This window comes from Ambystoma mexicanum, chromosome 11 (genome assembly GCF_040938575.1).
Source record: "Ambystoma mexicanum isolate Mex_15411 chromosome 11, UKY_AmexF1_1, whole genome shotgun sequence".
In the NCBI taxonomy this organism is placed as follows: domain Eukaryota; kingdom Metazoa; phylum Chordata; class Amphibia; order Caudata; family Ambystomatidae; genus Ambystoma; species Ambystoma mexicanum.
The window spans coordinates 1245120273-1245139439 of record NC_090934.1 but is presented as its reverse complement, the minus strand read 5'-3'; the positions used below and the strand labels follow the sequence as shown (position 1 = coordinate 1245139439).

General features: G+C 48.2%; 1 protein-coding gene across 5 annotated transcripts in view; it reads right to left on the bottom strand.

Annotated features, from left to right (window-relative positions):
- Positions 1 to 315: 315 nt before the first annotated feature.
- GRAMD2A (GRAM domain containing 2A) overlaps positions 316 to 19167 on the bottom strand; it is a 439501-nt gene continuing 420649 nt past the window's right edge. For all 5 annotated transcript variants that reach the window (XM_069624655.1, XM_069624656.1, XM_069624653.1 and 2 more), the window contains 2 exons: positions 12532 to 12639; positions 316 to 5678 (listed from right to left, as the gene is read on the bottom strand). In XM_069624655.1, the coding sequence (XP_069480756.1) occupies positions 5675 to 5678; positions 12532 to 12639 (112 nt within the window). In that variant the 3' untranslated portion in view covers positions 316 to 5674. The remainder of the gene's footprint in view (positions 5679 to 12531; positions 12640 to 19167) is intronic.

Genomic DNA, 19167 nt, shown 5'->3' with positions numbered 1-19167 from the left:
TATTTCCCACCACGCTGGATTACCACACGCTGATGATTTCATAAAAGCTTGTTGAAAGAGAATGTTTTGTATAGTTGGACATATTTTGGTTGCCTTATGTTGGAATTTTCGGAATACTTTCATGAATCCAACACACAATAAATAAATACATTTTTACGAACGTTTTTCTTGAAACACAAAGCACAACTTTTAGGCGTTGCACAAATATGAGAAGTTTCACCCACACCTACTCGGCATACATAAACACATTCCACATGTATATAACAGAAATCCAACCACCAAGTGTTATCCAACGTGTGCAGATAAAACTAAAACTCGAGAAACTAAGTATTTTATTGGCAGGTCCACAGTCGTTTTGCTGGGTAGTGTTCACTCTTCAGTTACAAGCTTCCAGCGCTTACCGAGTGACTTCTTACCCTTCCCTGAGCTTAAGTCTACAAAGTGCCAATCCCACTTCTCCCCCCAAAGGGGGCTCATTTTGATTAGTGCCGTATGGTACTAGACCATGTTTGCACCAACCTCGTCTGCTACGTTTTGATGTTGATGCAGTTGCGTCAGCACAGGGTTAAATCGAACAGAAACTAAGATTAAAAAGTATAGTCCCTCTTCGATTTTAATCACACAGAGGTTGTGTGTGGTGATGGGCATAGTGGAAGAACTACTGCTAGAATGGGTAAGTGGTACCTTGATTTATTCTAAGGCAACAGCCAAGCCTATGCAGCATATTCTCCTGTACCACAGGACATGCAAGACCCTGACCTCGACACCTGCCCAGACACACAAGCCCCCACAGTACCCGACCCCCCCCCCCTCTTCCCAAGCTGCAGCAATGAGAGGCTGTCATTCCTCGTCCTTAATTTCCCAGAGAGGTTGTAATGCTCTTTGCACAAGTGCCCTGAGGGATTGTAATGTCCTGGGCTGAAGTGCCCTGTTCTTCAGTGTCCTCAAAAATACAGCTCCATTCCATGCTGCAGGGCCTCCAAAGGAAGTAACATCATATCCTCTAGGGCATTGTTAGGCTGCACATCCTTTGTATTGCAAATCCTAGCAGGCTGTACCATTCCATACTTACTCAGGATTTCGAAAAGGAAGCAATACCTATGCAGAGCCATGTTCAGTTGAACATCCTGGTTATTGTGGTCAATGGTAGGCTGTACCATTCCATGCTCCAGATCGCATGAGGCTGTAACATTTCGTTTGGCAATGTCTTGAACCATCCGTGCCATGGGGCTTTGGTACTGTAGCTTCCGGTGCTGTATAACCTTATTAGGCTTAGCAGTCAGTTCTTGTGAGGCTGCACCATTCCATGCTGACCGGCCTGGAGAGACTAATGTTCTGCGGTACAGGACATTTGAGTGAATGTGTGGGATTCTACTCTGCATGCCCATTTCAGGATTATTTTGCGATTTATCACTAAGATTGAAAGTTGCAAGACTGTTGAGGGTCATAACTCTCTATGCTGAGGTCTTCATGCGCTATATTTTCCTGCCATGTGTAGATTAGGGCAAATAAGGATATAATGCCATTTGGTTTACTGAATTGCCCAGATTATAGCCCAGCTCAGGCTGTAACGCCCTATTCTTAAAACACTTGAATGTCCCCCACCTTGGAGTGCCGAGAGGATGGCCATGTGCTTTAAAAAGAAGAGATAATCTGTTTGTTGATGCCTGAAAGTGCTGTATGTTGGGGAGTTCAGAGGGCGTGCAATATCCTATGTTCTTTAATATCTGAAAAGCTGAGCCTTCAGGGCATTGAGTCCCTGAGAGAAATTAGTGATTTAATGACACTGGGATGTTTTTAAATGTTGTCCTTTAAGACCCTGAGACTTCAAACAACTGTACACTCAGATGTGAAAATCCTATGCTTCGAGGGCCCTTGAGCCATCATTTCCTGCTGCTTTGAGGTCCGCTGATGTTAATGACTTTACTATGGGGGTGAACGGCATTTAACAAATTGGGCTACGAGGACATGGGACATAAACAACATGTCCTTTGTGACCTGCTGCAATTAAGAAGTTGTGTGCAGGGGCCCACTTAATCCGTAGAACTTGAGGAGGGGGGTATTACTAGTCGGGTAATGCCCCTGGAGCACATAGCCCTCGAGGCATTATACAGGACAAGCTACCCTGTGCATAAATCATTACAGCCTTTGTGTCAGTGCTTAAACTTCAGCTTGTCATTCAGCATTCATTAACTGATTTGGCTGTGCCAATCAATGCCTTCAGCCCTTGAATGGGCACCTTGCATTCTGAATCCGAGGACGAGCTGAATCATCTGCTTTACTGCCTGCCACATTCCATGGTTGGAGTTCATCCTGCCACCACAGTACCCACTTGGAGACACTTTTTCCTTAGCATGTCCTTCAGCAAGCTCTGTTGATAGAAAATGATCCACTGTGGCATCTGGTTGCTGTTCCGTACGTACCAGTCAGTATAGCCAACATGTTTGCAACTCTTGCACAAGAGTTTGTGCAACCTCACGACTTCTATAATTTATTAGCGACATTCCAAGTCCCCCTTAGGATCAGGTGCCTCGAATTTGCCGATTTCTAACCCTGAATAATTTGCACACTAACCTCCCTGTCTGGGTAAGCAGACATGTAGGCGTTTACCAGGTCCTCTAGCCTTACATGGAATCCATTGACTGTTTTGTCCAGAGCGTCTTGGCTTGTCACGTTGTAAAATGTTGTAACCAGTATTCACCTGGAGATCAAAATATTAGCAGATTGCTGCATTCTAGCCATCCTCCATGCAGATGTTGGACAGTTTTAAGAAGAAATTGTCACCAGCCAGTGCTTTGCAGAGATCCTTCATATAGTTGGGAAGCTTGTCCATCCACAGCTTCCAACATGGTGATTGGGAAGCCAGCTCCTGGTGAGACAAAAATTGCGAAATCAGTCACTGGAAAAGATTGCCGGGACTTGGAGTGGTCTTACGACACTTACGGAGTGCCTTACTATGCCATTGTGATTCTTTGGGACGCATTTCGCTACCAGAGTTCTGTTGCCCTGCAAAGGAGTGTCAAACTGTGAGGACAAGTACATGCTTTCTCTGCAAGAGGGTTGGGTAGCCTAGGACCCCAGGTTCACTTTCTGAGACACACACACACGTTCAAGTGGCCAGACCTTGCACAGGAACCTCTTTGTATCCACCTGCCACAGGCTGGTGGGTACAATAAAATCCGAAGCATGGATGTGTGCATCAAGATGGCTGTAATAACAGCCTTTGTGTTTATCAGTACCTGCTCTCAGCATGGCTACCATACCACTAAAACAGGAGCGTGCCCTCGAATCGACTAAAACACTGTTCAAGCATAAAAGGGTTTGGCCTGAAAATGGCCACTACAAAGAAGAACCCAGGCCCCATGAATACAAAAAAGCCCCCATGTTTTCTTCTCTTACAGCATCTGGTTCAAAATGTGGGTAACTAATTTGACCATCTATACTCTAGTGCAAGTGGGTGACTGTATTATTTTGTTTTGCAATCTTATAAAAGTAGTGGCCATGGGACGTGCTGACATTGTGCTATGGTAACCAAAAGCACAGCATTAGAATGTTACTTTTACTGGTATCCTATGGCTTTTAAAAACTTTTTTAGAAGGGGAAGGGGGTGTGCGTGCAAGACGTTCCATTTGCTTTAGTCATTATTTGAATGTATTAATTTGAATGTTAGGTGTAGATGAATTGGTGTTAAAAGAACCACATTTAGGAGGGATCTAAACACTTTCCCCATTTACTGTGGATTTCAACCATTTCTATGAAACCCCTACTCCCTTCTCTCCTTCCTTTCCTCTCACTTATTCCACCCGCCCCACCCATCCTTCTCTCCCTTAGTGTTTCGAAAAGACCTCAAGGTGGTATGAAGCGCTGTGCAAGAAACCTCTGTACATACGCACATATGTTACATGAAAAGGGGATTTCCATCTTTGCTTGAAAAGTGAAGTGCATTTGTAGATGTAAAGATTTATTTTCTTCAGATGTTTGTAGTGAGCGGTGGATTAATTTAAGTAGGTTTGTCGCAGTTTTGAATTTGAGCCTGTGCTCTACTGTAAGATGGTGATCATTCGTTGAGAATGAGGGAGACCCTCGCCAACTGGGCGAGCCCTGTCACTGCAGCGTTTCAAGCTTTCAGGACCGAGGAGTTTCTTTTCTGGTAGATTGCAAAAAATGGACACAATCTCAATCAATTTTGTCTCCTTTGGTAGCTCTGGTGCAATTTGCTTCGATTAGCACAATTTTAAATGGTAGAAGTATAATTTAAAAAGTAGCCTTTTGTTTTCCAACTTGTTGGCAGGCTCTTCCAAATTTAGGCCAGAGTCTACGAGTGAAGGGTGAGCCCTCAAAGAGGATTTGCTTGTTGGATGGAAATCTTCACTTTAGCTTGTTTTGGAGAGCAGTAATCTTGGAATTCAATGCTGGAAAATATGCAAATTTAAGTACTCCCATGATTTAAAGTTTTGGTGTAAGTGACAAAGGATATAAGTCAGTGGTTCAGAGAGGTGCCAGGTTGAATTTGATTGTCTTGCACGTTCAAAACCGAAGAACAAAACCGAAGCCTTAACAGTACATTTTTTGGACACTAGGATATAGCATGCTGTGCTTTGTTGTGTGATTGAGAGACAGTACATGCCTATAGGGATGGGACCGGTGGCATTTAATGCCCTGTGCTGAAGAGCGCTGAACAACTGAATGCCCTGTGTTGTGGGCCCTAAAACATTGAATGCCCTATGCTCTAGATATCTGAGACCTCAAATGCTTTGTGTTGTGGTGCTGTGAAACAGCAAATGCCCTGTGCTGAAGGGCCCCAAGATATTAAAGGATCTCTGGGACATTAAATGTCCAGTGCTGCACAGTCTTGCTGCATTGAATATTTTCTGCTCTGGAGGCCAGACCGTTTAGCATCCTGAGTCCTCAAACTCCTCGTTAAGTATACCCTGAGGTATGAAACTGACATATCCTGTGTTGGTGCTCCTTTGAATGTCTTGTGGATCCTACGGAAGTGAAAACCATGTGCTTTCCTATCCTGAGATGTTAATATCCCATGCTAAGGAACTTCGAGTCATCGATTTCATGTAATGCGAGACCCTGAGATAAAGATCCTATGATGTTTAGACCTCAGACTGTAACCTCCCACACACAAGAGATTAAATGTGTTCTGTGAGTGTTCTACATTAAATGCTGTGTGCCCCTAAGGGAATTATAATTCCTCTAATACAGGCCCACAGGCAAACACCCTGGAATGTGGGCCCTGACACATTGAACATCCTGTAATAAGGACCCCCGCAAAGTGACCCTGAGATGCACTAACACTTTTTGACTTTGGTAGGGCGCAACACTTTATAGTGGGTCCCTACATGCATTAACATCCCGGTCTGCGAGGGCCCCAAGACACATTTCTCTAGTCCCGTGGGCATTCACATTGCATGCGTCAGCCCACACCCTGAGGTAAGCACTCGGTGTTGACACACCAATGTCCTGATGAAGAGCTCTTCCGAGTCAAACGCTTTGTCCATGTGCATCTGCTTTCTATAAGTAAAGCTAATAAATAACCTATACAGGTATGGCTTTGAGAAGAATATCGGCGACAGTCTGTGCTGGGGGTCGTCGTCCTCTGCCTTGTGTCCTGCAGCTATTCTTGATTCCGAAAATGTCCTCTTAGGCCTTGATCCTACACGTGTCACCTAGATTCAAATAAAAACACCATAAGTGAGAGCAGAAAATGGAGTGCTTGGAAAACAGCTGGAGGGTGCTAAGGAGGAAGGAAAAGATAAGCGGACACTGGGCAAAGAAAGAGGACAAGAGAGAGTGGGCTGGTGACGGCAGACGAGATCGATGAGGGAGGGCACAGCTGGAGATGTAAAGGCAAGGGTACAGAGGAGAGAAGATTCGTAGCAATAAATGAGCTGAAGGGGGTGGGAGTGTAAGGGACAGACTGTGAGAGTCACTAGGGGGTTAACATGTTAGACATTAGCTCATACAACACCCTATCGAGCTGCTTACAAAAGGAGGCAGTCAAAAGCCTCCATTAAGTACCTCTTGCATAACGTTTGGCAACTTCCGAGGAAGGATGAATAAAGTCAGTTGAATTTGGCAGGTACTTTTCTCCCTCAGCCTGATGGGGTTTTTTCCGGCCACCAATACTATACTACCATGCTTTGCCCTCCTACTCCTTAGTACCTTATGTTTTTTTTTTATTTTGCGTACCTTTTACTCAATAGAGCTCATTTTAATGAAATATGGCTGGGAGCCGTTACGTGTTGACATGCTCTTGTGTGGCTACCCGCTGCCAAATTGTAAACATTTGCACGGCCGGGTGCAAAAGGCAGCGTACACGTGTGTGCTTCTTTTTGCCCTCCGCTGTGCAAAGTGAGTAAACGCTGCCTGCCATGATCATATGCCAGGCTGTATTTACTTTAAATTGTGAGCACCGTTTGCCATGCTCGCATGATAAGCAGTGTTTACAATTTTAACTGCTCGGAGGGAAGGCAGCGTTTACAATGGATCCCTATGGGGTCTGCCTGCTTTATGCATGAAGCAGTCCGACCCCATAGGCATCTCCAGCATTTAATCGGGCGGTCAAATTCATGCTGGCGCAAATGCAGGAGCGTTTGTATGGTGGAAAGCAAGGGAGGAGACGGAAATGCAAGTTGCGTTCTGCCCCTGCTCTCGACCATACAAATGCATGAAAATATGCCATGACTTGATTGAAAGGCGTTAAAGCCTTACTCAAGGCTTTTACGCCTTTCAATCCCATTGCGCCGCTGACCAACATGAGCCCCAATGTGTTTAATTAATTGAAGTCAACCGTACCGCAAAGAGTACACTTTTCATAGGTTGCCGTGGGTGTAATTTTAGGGGGGGGCAAGGGTGTTTATCCCTCCCAACCTTTGTGGCACACCTTTTTGTCCCACTCATATGGCAGGGGCCCCCTTACTTTTATTCATTGTGCATTTGTTAGGTGCTTATACAGTAAGTCAATTCTGTTTCAAAGCACCCACAGGGAGGTATCATGAGATTGAAAAAACAATGAATACAGTGAAAGATAAAGACGGACCTACTATGCCTTGTCAGTATTCAGAACGTGCAAGTGCAGCGAGAAGAGGGGAGATGGAGTAGGGGGGTAGGAGTAAGTGCTGGGATGTCCATGCTCGTGGATGAGCAGCAGATGAAGTGCATAGTATGGTAAGTGCTACTGAGTAGAAAGTGCAAGCCTACAGAAATGAGGCCGGTGGTTGCCAAGGCAAGTGGTGAGAGGTAGGCAGAGGCTGGGATGACTGGGTATGGGAGGCCAGGTCCCCGAGGGATACACAAGGGCCCTGGCCACCAAGCACAGCGACTGTGAGATTAGCAGAGGAGGGGCGAAGGGAAGGAGGAGGTGAAGAGGAAAGTCTTAAGGAGTTTCTGGAATTTGAGGAGGTCCTACTCAAGAAGGGGGAGGCTGTTCCACAACAGCGAGCCAGCTGAAGAAAGTGATCGGCAAAAACGCTTTACACATAGAGAGTTGGTGCCAGAGGACCGTAGAGGGAGAGCATTTAGTAAGAGAAAGCTGCAGATAGCATGGTCCCAGGCCCCAGACAGCCTTGTTGATGTTGCACAGGGATTTAAATTTAATTTGCGATGTAACCGGGGGCCAGTGAAGGGTTTTTAGCACAGGGAGCTGAGGTCCACAGTACCTTTTTGCGCAATGGTTTCTCGGGTGCACACAATCTCTGTGGTGCAGAATTAAGAGGCCACCTGGGCTGGCCTATACTGTGCTGAACTGGATCAGAGAGTCCACAACAAAGGTGACTGATGAGGTAGGAGGTGTCCACGTAGGTCCAGGCTGGAATCTGGGCCATCAGGACACCACAATGTGGTGTTCTTAGCCTTCCTGATGTGCTGGTGAACTTCGGGCCTCCATCACCCGCGCCCACTGGCAGGCATGCCATGATGTTCGTTCAATATCAGGAAGGCTTCAATGTCATAGGGACGCTTGCATGGTTCACATGGCTCCAGGATGGTGTGTCATAGAGCTAAGCTGTAAAGGGTGCTATGGTCTATTCAGAGCAGTGGGGTGTCCCCAGTTGGGTTCACCAACATGTAGGTTGTAGAGATTAGGCTCTACATACACTTAGTATTTATTTGGGTAAAGCCTGGATACCAGCGTGCTGGACACCAAAAGTGTGGGGTAACTGTCCTCCGTCCACTGTCTCTCAATGAAGCACCTTTAGGCCACAACTGTGTCAGAAAACTATGCTGGTTTTACCCAGCAACCCGTCAAGTGGTCTGGCTTACTCCCTTCTTCCCCCTTGTCCTGCACATCTGGGCACAGGATGCCTGGCTTTTCTAAGTAGAACTTTCAGATGCTTCAGGTTTGACAGAGCAGTAGCCTCCAGTCTAACAGAATTGGTCACAGGAGTCATCACCGGTGAGGGAGGACCAGTGATAGGATTCCATCCCATGCACTGGAATATATATTCTTGGCACATCAAGGGCCTGACTATCAGAGCAGTTTATTACGAGGAGGAAGGGGCTCCAAGAATATCCAAGGGTTGTGATCATCGGGGTGTTTCAAATGACTCATGAACTAGGGAATTCTGGCTGCAAGATTTGTGGGTTTATTAGCCTGTTTCATTAGCTATGTGTGTACCCGATTGTGGGTTTATTAGCCTGTTTCATTAGCCATTTGTGTACACCATTTGCTCAAGCAGTCATCTGCATTTGTCAGCAGACTGGGCTCCAGGAACCCTCTATGGGGTTGCATGGTGGTACTTCTCTATCAAAAGTGCTGACTCGAGGACCTTCTGGTTCAAGCCTGCCTCTCAGTGTAGCTTGTTCCCATCAGTAGAATCAAAGGAACAGGAACAAAAAGGAGGGTGGAGAGAGTGGAGTCAAGATAGAGATAATCGTACTTAAAAAGGGAGAGCAGTATAGAGGAGAAATGGAGGTGGAGAAAAAGGAGGACAGAAGTGAGCAATTGAATGAAAGAATGAAACATGGAAACGAGGTATCAGAAGAAGATAGTTTAAAGAAAGGATAGAGAACTAAAGGTAAACTGCTGAGTGGGATAAAGGGGGAGATGGACACACATTGAATATAGTTTAGAAGGTAAGTGAGGAGAATGAGTGACTGGTGAAAGAGAGCAAGCAATGGAGAAAGGGCAGAATGTAGAAGAGCATGACAATTGGGGATCTGCAACCAGTGACGGCAGTAGGGCATGTGACCAAGTCCCCTGTCTAACCTTGGTGACTGAATAGTGTGGTCAAAGGGGTTGGGTTCCAACCTGAACTAGTGGATACCAGACCTGGAGGAAGTATACTTGGGATCTGCAGACCACCCGCAATGGGGCCCCACGATTAAGCATGGGGCAGTCACAGAAGCATTGCCACACCCACAAAACAGCAATGCCCATCGTACTACTATTCCTGGCCCCCGGAATTGCCAACCCCATAACCAGACCAAAACACCCATGGTAGAAATTAATGCTTTTCTCCTTAAGGGAACAAAGTTGCAACTATCAAATAGTTAGAAATGTTCTTAATAGCGCATGGAAGGTTGATCCACAGAGCTGCCGCCGCAACATAGAAAACCTGACTGCCAACCTGACACCGTTTGTATCTTGGCACAACAAGTTGTTCAGCAGTAGCTGAACGAAGTTTACGGGTAGGGAGGTTGCGGGTAAACTTGGCTTGGATATATTCCGCACCCTGATTGTGGAGGGCGCGATGAACTATAGAGCCTTGAACTCCACCCGCTGAGCCACCGGGAGCCAATGGAGGGTTCGAAGCATAGGAGAGATATGGGCTCCAGAGGGTGTGCCAGTGGCTACCTGTGGGGACAGATTTTGCAACTGCTTAATCACACCCTTAGGTTGGGCCAGGTACAGAGAGTTGCAATAAACTAGGCGCAATATGGCCATGGCTGCTACAACCGGAGGGCGCAGAGGGGCAGGAATCGGAGGCAGAACCTTCCTCAGTATTTTCAGCTGGAAGTGACCAGCCTGGCATACAGCAGTGACTTGTTGGTCCATAGAAAGTGACGCAGATAGAAAAACACCCAGGTTTTTCACTTTCTTTACCGGGATAGGAAGAGGTCCCAGGGAAGGGGGCGTGAAGGAGGACACCCAGAGTGTAGGGTCAGGGGGCCAGCCCACCACCATCACCTCAGTTTTAGCTCCATTCAATTTGAGCCAGTTGCGGTTCATCCAGTCTCCAACAGCTGTCAGGCACAATGACACCTCAGCCTGATCGAGATCTAAATGGATCAGAATCTGGGTGTCGTCGGTGTATGAGTAGCATCTGACGCCGAAGGAGCGGATAAGACACAAGGGCCCAAATAAAGATGTTAAGCAAAATAGGAGACAGGGAGGAGCCCTGTTGCACTCCACAACTGAGGTGATACGGCACAGAAAGAAAAGGGGGCATCGAGAGGGTCTGGGTACGATCCGCAAGGAACGATGTGAACCAGGCTAGCACCTGCCCCGATATACCAAACTGGGCAAGACTGGATAGCAGGATGGAGTGGTCGACCGTGTCGAAAGCCGCCTAGAGATCCAACAAAATCAGGGCACCCACTACACCTGCTTCCACCAGCCTGGTCATGGTGACCAGAATACACTCTGTGCCTCGACCAGGACGGAACCAAGACTGAATCGGGTCCAGATGTGCATTTCTTATTTGGCACCACTGAAGGAAGCATTAAAGAGATGGATTCGGACTAGTGCAATCTATGGGAGTTCCATGGATACAAAAGTTGCACTGTGCAAATAGACATGAAATAAAACATGTGCACATTACCCGCTCAAAAGGCAAAACAAACCAGCCCTGTTCTCCCGCTAGAGTCAGAGAAGTTACAAAGTTGCCATTTCCCCTCGACAAAAGAATTTGATACACACCAAACATTCCCATGCTTGCCAAAGTCTTTTTGGACGTTTGATTTACACAGATTGAAAATAGAGGGAATCCATTTCACAGGAAGCAATGTCATCAGAACTCCAAAGGGGAGACAAGGATACCACACATATGTTCAGTGTAGATTTAAAATCCAAAATGATGGTAGAACTTGATATAAGCTTGGGCAAACCCCATTTTAGTACACATGACCACAAGCACATGGCCCAGTAACATACTCCTACTACACAGTTGCAATACTTGACCCTAAGCTTCACACAAGGAGGGAAGAAAGCAGGCTATATAAGCTAACTTGCTTAAAGAGTTTGGGGTGTTCGAGAAGGAGCCGGTCGAGGTGTTGGAGGTGATTGGCAAGCAAGAGTCCTATTGAGAGGTGACCTGGAAGGAGATTGCTGGAAGTTGGCAGAAGGAAGTTCTATTGGAGGAGGAGGAGGGAGGTTACTATCTGAAAATAGTGATATTGAAGAGGTAGGAACAGTAGTCAGGCTACCACTTGGTAACCGTTATACTGAGGAGGTTAGAGGGAGAGCGTTCCTAACTAGAGAGAGTTTTATTGTGTAGGTTGGAGAAAGAGAGTTACAATCTGGCGAGTAACTGCAACAAGGCCTGCTTTCATCAATTCCCCCCTAAGCCCCCGGTAGGCCTTGAAGAACATTTAAAATCTGGAGCCATTCTGATAATCTGTAATTTTAATAAAGACTCTTGGACTTGACATTCGAGTCAGCGTGGTTGTTTGTGGTGGGCTGCCCCATCACAACTGGTAGAGGTGGGAAAGAGAGAACCATTACCACCTATCGAGGGGTATATAGAGTGGCAAGACCCGAGGAGGTGCCAGAAAAGGCAACCTTACTAGCCAGCGACACCAGGACGCCACCAGGTCAGATCAGAGATGGGATAAGGTACCAGATGGTGCAATCTCTCCAAGGGACTGGGAGGCTACTTAATTGGTAGCAAGGAGGGGAGTGACTGGGGACAAGAACCCTAGAGCAGGAAGGGTGGTCAGGTGACAGTTTCCTGCAAGCCTGTCCCGTCCCTAAAACCATTAGTGAATGGACAAGTGCTAAGGAAGGTTTCACCTTTCCGACTCCTGGAAAAGAATTTACAACTTTGCGAAACCCGTGCCTTGTTAGCTTTGGAAAGCCCTGCAGTCTCTGTAGGAATGAGTTCGGGATCCCATCAGCCCAAAGACCTGGGTATTCCACTGGATACAGGAATCTGGCCAGGATGAACCAAGGCTAAGACATTTGTGAGAGAACCTTTCTTTATGCACAATTCGTTGCTGAAGAAACCATTTTCCATTTGTGTGGTTGAATTCTACTTTCTTGAAAATTACATCTTTCTGTTTCCCACTTGCAGCTGCCCATGACAAAGGGTAGTAGACAGAGTGAATGACAGACAGTGAGATGATAGAACAAGGGTGAGAGAATCAGCTGGCTATATAATGTGGTTATAGAGCAGTAGGAGGCGGGAACTAGGCGCGTGGAAGGAGGATGGGCGAGTACAAATCAGAGAATGAGGAGGTAATTGGGGCTCCCATAGTAGAAGGACCACTTTGGTGCGAGGGGTGCTGGGTGATTAAGGATGAGGGGTGAGGGGCATTGGTCTAGCAAGCCCCAATGCAGGTTCTGTACACAGTTTTCCTTACCTCTTGTGCCCCCTTATGGGGTACCCCTGGTGCAGAGTGTGAAGCTGCTGCTCAAGATGAAATATTCGAAACGCCAGATAGAAAGAGGAGAGGACTAGGATGCACACTCTAGGGAGGAAAGAAATGGCATATTTATACAGTGATGTAGCTCTTAGGTGCCGACATGGGATAATGCATGGAAGAAACAAACATTGGATGAGTTTAAATGCTTAAGCTAACAGTTGTTAACCACTAGCAATTGTTCTGGTCACATTTTATTCAATTTGTTTCAAGAGTCTTTGTTACAACATCAAGGAAGCAACCACACACTATCAGTATTGATCTTGACTCCAAAGTGGTGCACTCTAGAAAACCTCCGCTTGGAAACGTACATGCACATTCCCAGGCATGTTCCAACATTGTTGTGCCTCAGTGACATGCAACCTGACTACCTAGGCAAGGATGTCTGAGCATACCTTATGGTTACTTACTGAGAAAGCTGGAATGTCATGGGTGGAACACTTCACCCAACACGCATTTACTAATGCACATTCCCCTGTGTAGAATGACATTCCATTGTTCGTTAGCCTGTCTAATATAACAGAAAACATAGATCCTTTAAGAGTGGTTTCAAGCTTAATTTGCAAATGGCTGGTTCCCTCATGTAATGGCATCGATGAGCTAAAGAAGGAAAGCAATTTGTGATAAACTATTCTACTTTGAACACTTTACAATGTATACAAACATAATAATTAAATTAGTTAGACCAAAATAAAGTAAGAGTTCTCTAATAAGTGTTACGGGTTGCTGTTAAAAATAATCCTAAAATATTCCCCATGTAATTTTTTTATTTATTCTACTCCATTGGAACTCATGCACACAGTGCTCAGCGCTAGCCTGCTTACACACTGTAGTCAAATGTTCCGGAAATGTTGGAATTGCAGTTTTATTTTCTAGCATCCATGAGGAGGACGATTACCGCAAGAATTTGAAATAGGTCCCCAATTGCTGATTCTGTTTCAATACCAAATATTAATCACCTGGGGTGGGTGCTGCAATCAATCTGATTGCCTGGAATGTGGGCAGGACCGGTAAGTACAAGCCTACATTGTGGTTAAAGATTCGACACCTCATCCAACTTACCTACCCTTCATCTACTACTTTCTATAAATAGCACTAACAATCAGTCCTCCTGCCCACCCCCTACTGTGGAAGTGGCAGTTTCTATGTCCCTTCCTGTTTACTGTGGGCCTCCTGTATTTTTTTTCTTTTTCACATGACTTTTAATGTCCTCACTGTATTCAATGTATTGCACAACTTCCTTTTCCAAAGTATTGGGTGACTTATTTTCCCCACATAAGCAGGCAGATTGGCTTCTGCCTGCCTCCCTTCTGGGCTACTCGACGCCCGCTCCCCCTGCTCGCTTCTTTGTATAGCTGAGCGTGGGAGAGCGGTCGCCGGTGGCCCCGAGGGAACTGCAGGCCTGGAAGCCCTGCCTCGGCATCCGTGAGTAGATTGTGTGTTTTGTTTTAAAAAAAAAAAAAAAGAAAAGTTTCATCTGCGCTCGTAGCGCGTTGTTGTGCCTGCTCTCGCTCTCTCCCTCCCCTCCCACTTCCTGGTTCTCCTCTCCCTCCTTCCTCCCTCTTCCTATAACTACACCCTTTGGGGCAGCCCTCTACCCGGCAGCCCCCTGCGGCTAAGGGCCCCAAGGCCAAGGGCGACTCCTTCAGTTGCGGCTCCCTGTGTGTCTGCAGGTGTCCGCAGGGGACGCAAGGCGCCTGTACTTTGCAATTCCACCTTCGCGCGGCCCACCCCACCTACACCTGGTCACTTCCTTCGCATGGTGTCTTCACCTCACTGTGTTCCACAGTTGAGGTAAACTTGGGTTTTTTCTCCCCTCGCCGGATTCTCTAACTTAGGTGGCCTCTGTACCTAATACTCATTCACTGTTCTGAATTGTGGTAAACTTGGGCTTGCCGCTCACGTCCTGCCTGCGTGCTTCTCGTATCGTCTGTCTTCCCGCCCCCACACTCCCTCCTACTCCATGGTGCTCTCTATCTTGCCTATCTTCTCTAACTGCTTCTCTATTGACTATCCTGCTCTCCTCACTAAATCTGGCAGGAAAAAGTTTAAAAAGGACATCCTGGTCTCCAACCCAGGCCTCCCTATCGCTGACACCTACACTAGTGCCTGCTTTAAGGAAACTCTCACTGACATCCTCTTTTTCGTGCCTTCACCTGACCTATGGACCCTTCATATGGTCTCTGTGCTCTCTCCTTTTTCCTCTTCTCCCATTAATGGTGGCACCCGTTGGGATGTCCTCTTGGCCCCCTTCCGCTCCTCTAAGCCCATCATTAATGTCTACGATAATGGGACCGTCTTGGTCCAAGGCCCTCAGGCCAACCTTCACCTCTTTGATAGACGCTTCCCTCGCCTCATCAACTTCCTTTCCTCCCCTGCTGTCCCCCCCCTGTCTTCGGCTACCTTGCATCTACCCTCCCTCCCTGCCCCCTCTCGCACTCCCACTTCACCTCCTTCTTCTACACCTCCGCAGGGCGTACCTCTGATCTGTACCCCTCCCCGGAAGTCCTTCAAGGATGGCAACCTTCTCCACTTTGCCACTCTTAACTCTCGCTCTGCCATCAAGCATTCCTCCGATATCTGTCGCCTTCTTGAGGAACTGGACCTTGACGTCCTCGGTCTCACTGAGACATGGTTCACAGCCAGCTCTGTCACGAGCTTTGACGCACTCCTACCTGAAGGTTACAAGATCCTCTCTGTGCCCAGGCCCAACCGTGCAGGGGGGGTGTTGCCCTTATCTTCTCTGAGTGGATTCCTGCCACTGTCACTCCTACACAGACCTACTCCTCTTTTGAAATTCTTGTCTGCCGACTCTTTCTCTCTCCTAGCCATTCCCTTACCGTGGCTACTATCTATCGGCCACCTGGTCAAATTTCCTCCTTCCTCTCTGAGTGGGCTGACCTCTCCTCCTCACCCCTGTCCTCTACCACTCAACTCCTCTTTCTTGGTGACTTCAACATCCACCTAGATGCCTCCTGTCCCCCCACTGGACTCTTTCGTGACCTCTGCGACTCTCTCTCACTCTCTATTCTCCCGTCTGGGCCTACTCATTCTGCAGGGCACACTCTTGATGCTCTGATCTCTTCTGACCTTCCCCTCTCTGTCCCTCTCTCCACTCCTCTCTCCTGGAGTGATCACTTTCTCCTATCCTCCCACCTCACCTTCCCTACCCCACAGGTAAAGCCACCCTCATCATTGCCACCCACCTTCTCGGTCATCCGACCCATGAAGCGCGTGTCAGTTGCGGCTTTCGCTGCCACCTTCTAGCCCACCCTCCCCCTTCGGCTGACTCCCACCCTGACACAGCCCTCTCCTTGCTCCACTCTGTTATATCTGATACTCTTGATATCCTTGCCCCTGTCATGAAAATCCGCCTGAAGCCCAAAGCCAAATGTAACTCCTGGTATGATTCGGATCTCGTCACCCTAAAACGCAAGTGCAGTGTGGCAGAGAGGAAATGGCGTGCTTCATGTTCATCCTCTGACAAACTGGCCTGCCGCCTGCTCCAAAGGCAATACCGTCTCTCTGTTCTCACCAAGAAGAGAGCCCTTATCCAAGCCCGCATCTCTGCGGCATCTAACAACTCGGCTGAACTCTTTAAAATCTGCAAGGAGCTTGCCAACCCTGCTGCAGTCTCTACCTCTCCTGTCCCCTCCCAGGCCCTCTGCACTGCACTGGCCTCCCACTTCATCTCTAAAACTCAGGACATCCTGTCCTCACTCTCCTCCTATCACCTCCCCCCCTCTCTTCCCTGCTCTTCCTCTGGCCCTTCTGCAGCCACCCCTCCTCCCTCCTTCTCTGCCTTTCCCCTTTTTTCTGCTGATGAGGTTTCCAGACAAGTCCGATCTATGAAAGTCTCGTCTAAACAGATTCACCCCTGTTCCTCCAAAACTATCAAGGACCACATCGACTCCCTGGCTCCTGCCCTGGCTGACTTTTGCAACCACTCCTTCGCCTCTGGAGTCTTCCCATCCCCCTCAAGCACTCCCTTGTGCACCCTCTCCTTAAGAAACCCTCTGCCGACCCCTCCTGTCCGGCTAACTAACGCCCAATCTCCATCACTCCCTTCCTGGGCAAGTTCCAGGAGAAACTGGCCATCTCCCAGCTTAACCTCCATGCTGAAGCTGTTGATAGTTTCCATGACCATATATCTGGCTTCAGAGCGGCCAGAAGCACGGAAACTGCTCTCCTGAACATCCGTGAGGACCTGCTCTTGAACCTCGACTCCAACACTCCATGTGTTCTCATTCTGTTCGATCTCTCTTCTGCCTTTGACACTGTCAACCATGCCATCCTGCTCAACCGTCTCCGTGATAACCTGGGTATCACTGGTCAGGCTCTGGCATGGCTGACCTCTTTCCTTTCCAATCGACCCTCCCAGGTCCAACTTGGGTCCTTCCTCTCTGACATCTTTTTCTCCACCTGTGGCGTTCCCCAGGGATCTAATCTCTCTCCCTGGCTGTTCAACCAGTATCTGGCACTCCTTGCCCACCGCATCGCCGCCCTCTGCCCCAACTTTCAGTGCTATGCGGACGATACCCAGCTCATTTTCAGGCTACCCTCGGCCTCCTCCTCTCCCTCCCTCATCTCTGACTGTCTGTCTGCTATCCAGGAATGGTGTGCTGCCAATGACCTCTGCCTTAATGCTAGTAAGACTGAGATCCTACTCATCGGCACACCCACTCCCTCCTTCCCTGCAGCTCTCTGGCCGGCCTCTCTTGGCCCTCTTCCTGCTCCTACCGGCAAGGCAAAAAACCTCGGGGTCATCTTTGACTCCACACTCTCCTTCTCTCCTCATATATCTGACGTCTCTAAGAAGTCACATTACCAGCTGCACCTCCTCAGAGGTATTCTTCCCTTTCTCTCCTTCCCCCAGAAGCTCACTGTCTCCCGAGCCCTGGTTCTCTCGAAGCTGGACTACTGTAACAGCCTCTATCTTAATCTGCCTGCCTCCACTCTCCGCCCTCTGCAACTCATCCAGAACAGAACTGCGAGACTTGTCCTTGGCCTCAAGCCCAGGGACCGTATCTCTCCAGGACTGAAATCTCTACATTGGCTCCCAGTGGCTGCGAGGATTAAGTTCAAAACCTTCTGCATTGTCCACAAGGCCTTCTAGGGCCTGGGGCCTAAATACCTTCAACTCTCTCTTCCTAAATATCTTCCTTCCCGAGCCCTACGCTCATCCGTCTCCAACTCCCTCAGGGTCAGCCGCTTCTCGAAGCAACGAGCTGGGGGTAGATCTCTCTCCGCGGCAGGGGCCTCCCTCTGGAACAGCCTTCCTGCCTCCCTGAAACTTGAGGAGAACCATCTCCGGTTCCGGAAGCACCTCAAAACCTTCCTCTTCACTTCTGCTTTCTCTCTCCCTCTCCCCTGCTAAATTCTTCACCAATACTGCACTGATTCTGCAACTGGGCCACTCTCACCGACCTCGGTCCTGGGCCCAGTCACTCTTCACTTGCACTGCCTCCCTGGCAACCCCTGCACTGCGAGACTGTCTCTGTATCACTACAGCCCCCCCCCCCGAGCACTTGTCTGCACTTACCTTGCACTTACCACCAGCTGGCCCTATTTATTTATTATTTTATTTCTATTCTACTTATTTGTACTGCACTCCCCACCCCCCTCCCCCTTCCACTTTTTCCCTTCCCCCTACCCCTGCACTTGCGCGGTCTGAATGACACCTGGCCTAGTAGGATCGTTGTCTGTCTTCCCCTTGTTCCCCCCTCCCTGCCTCGTCGCGCCTTGAAACACTTGTGTATAGGCGCGTTACAAATGCCATATCATATCATATCAAATGTATTTCCTCTGTGTCCCATGCACTGTGTTGAGGCGGTTATGGGCCCACGCCATGATCCCTCCAAGAACAAGTTCTACTTCTTGCTCAGCTGCAGCCTGAGCCTGGATACTTTTAACTCTTTCTCCCACTTGCCCCACCCTATCATTTGTATCTCCCCTTTGTCCTGGCACGAAGCATCTCTGAGCCCTGCAAAGCAAGTTCCACTTGTTGGGTCCATCATGGGTGGGGGGCTCTGGAAAGCCACTTGTCCCGCACCCTGTAATTATCCTGCCCAATGCCATATCAACCAGCTAGGCCCTGACCTCTTGCACCCTTTCTGGGAACCCCCTCCATTCCCCAGTCCTGCAATTAATTTCCACTTGGGGCCCCAGTTGCCCTGCACTGTATAATTGTCATTTTTACTGACTTGCGAATCACAAAATCTAGTTTCCCCTATTGCAAGAATAGGTGGAGACAAGCTCTAGAAGAACAATCCACCCTGTAAATACCTCAAAATATGTGCCCAGCCCTGCATCCCATCTCCCCTGGAAACCACACAAAACATGTCCTTGGCAACAGCCAAACAAACCAGTTGCACATGTATTCCTGGGTGGGAGGCTGGCACTGGAGTGGGCGGTTACAACAGCCTTATATAGGCCTGTGGAGAGAGGACTCTTGTCTCTCTCTCTTTGGTTGCTGGCGGTGGTGTGCCAATGGGGGACAGCAGAGCTCAGGAGCCCCTTCCACAGGTACCCTTCTCTCCCCTCTCCATCCTTCTCCTCCGTTCCTCCTCAACCTGT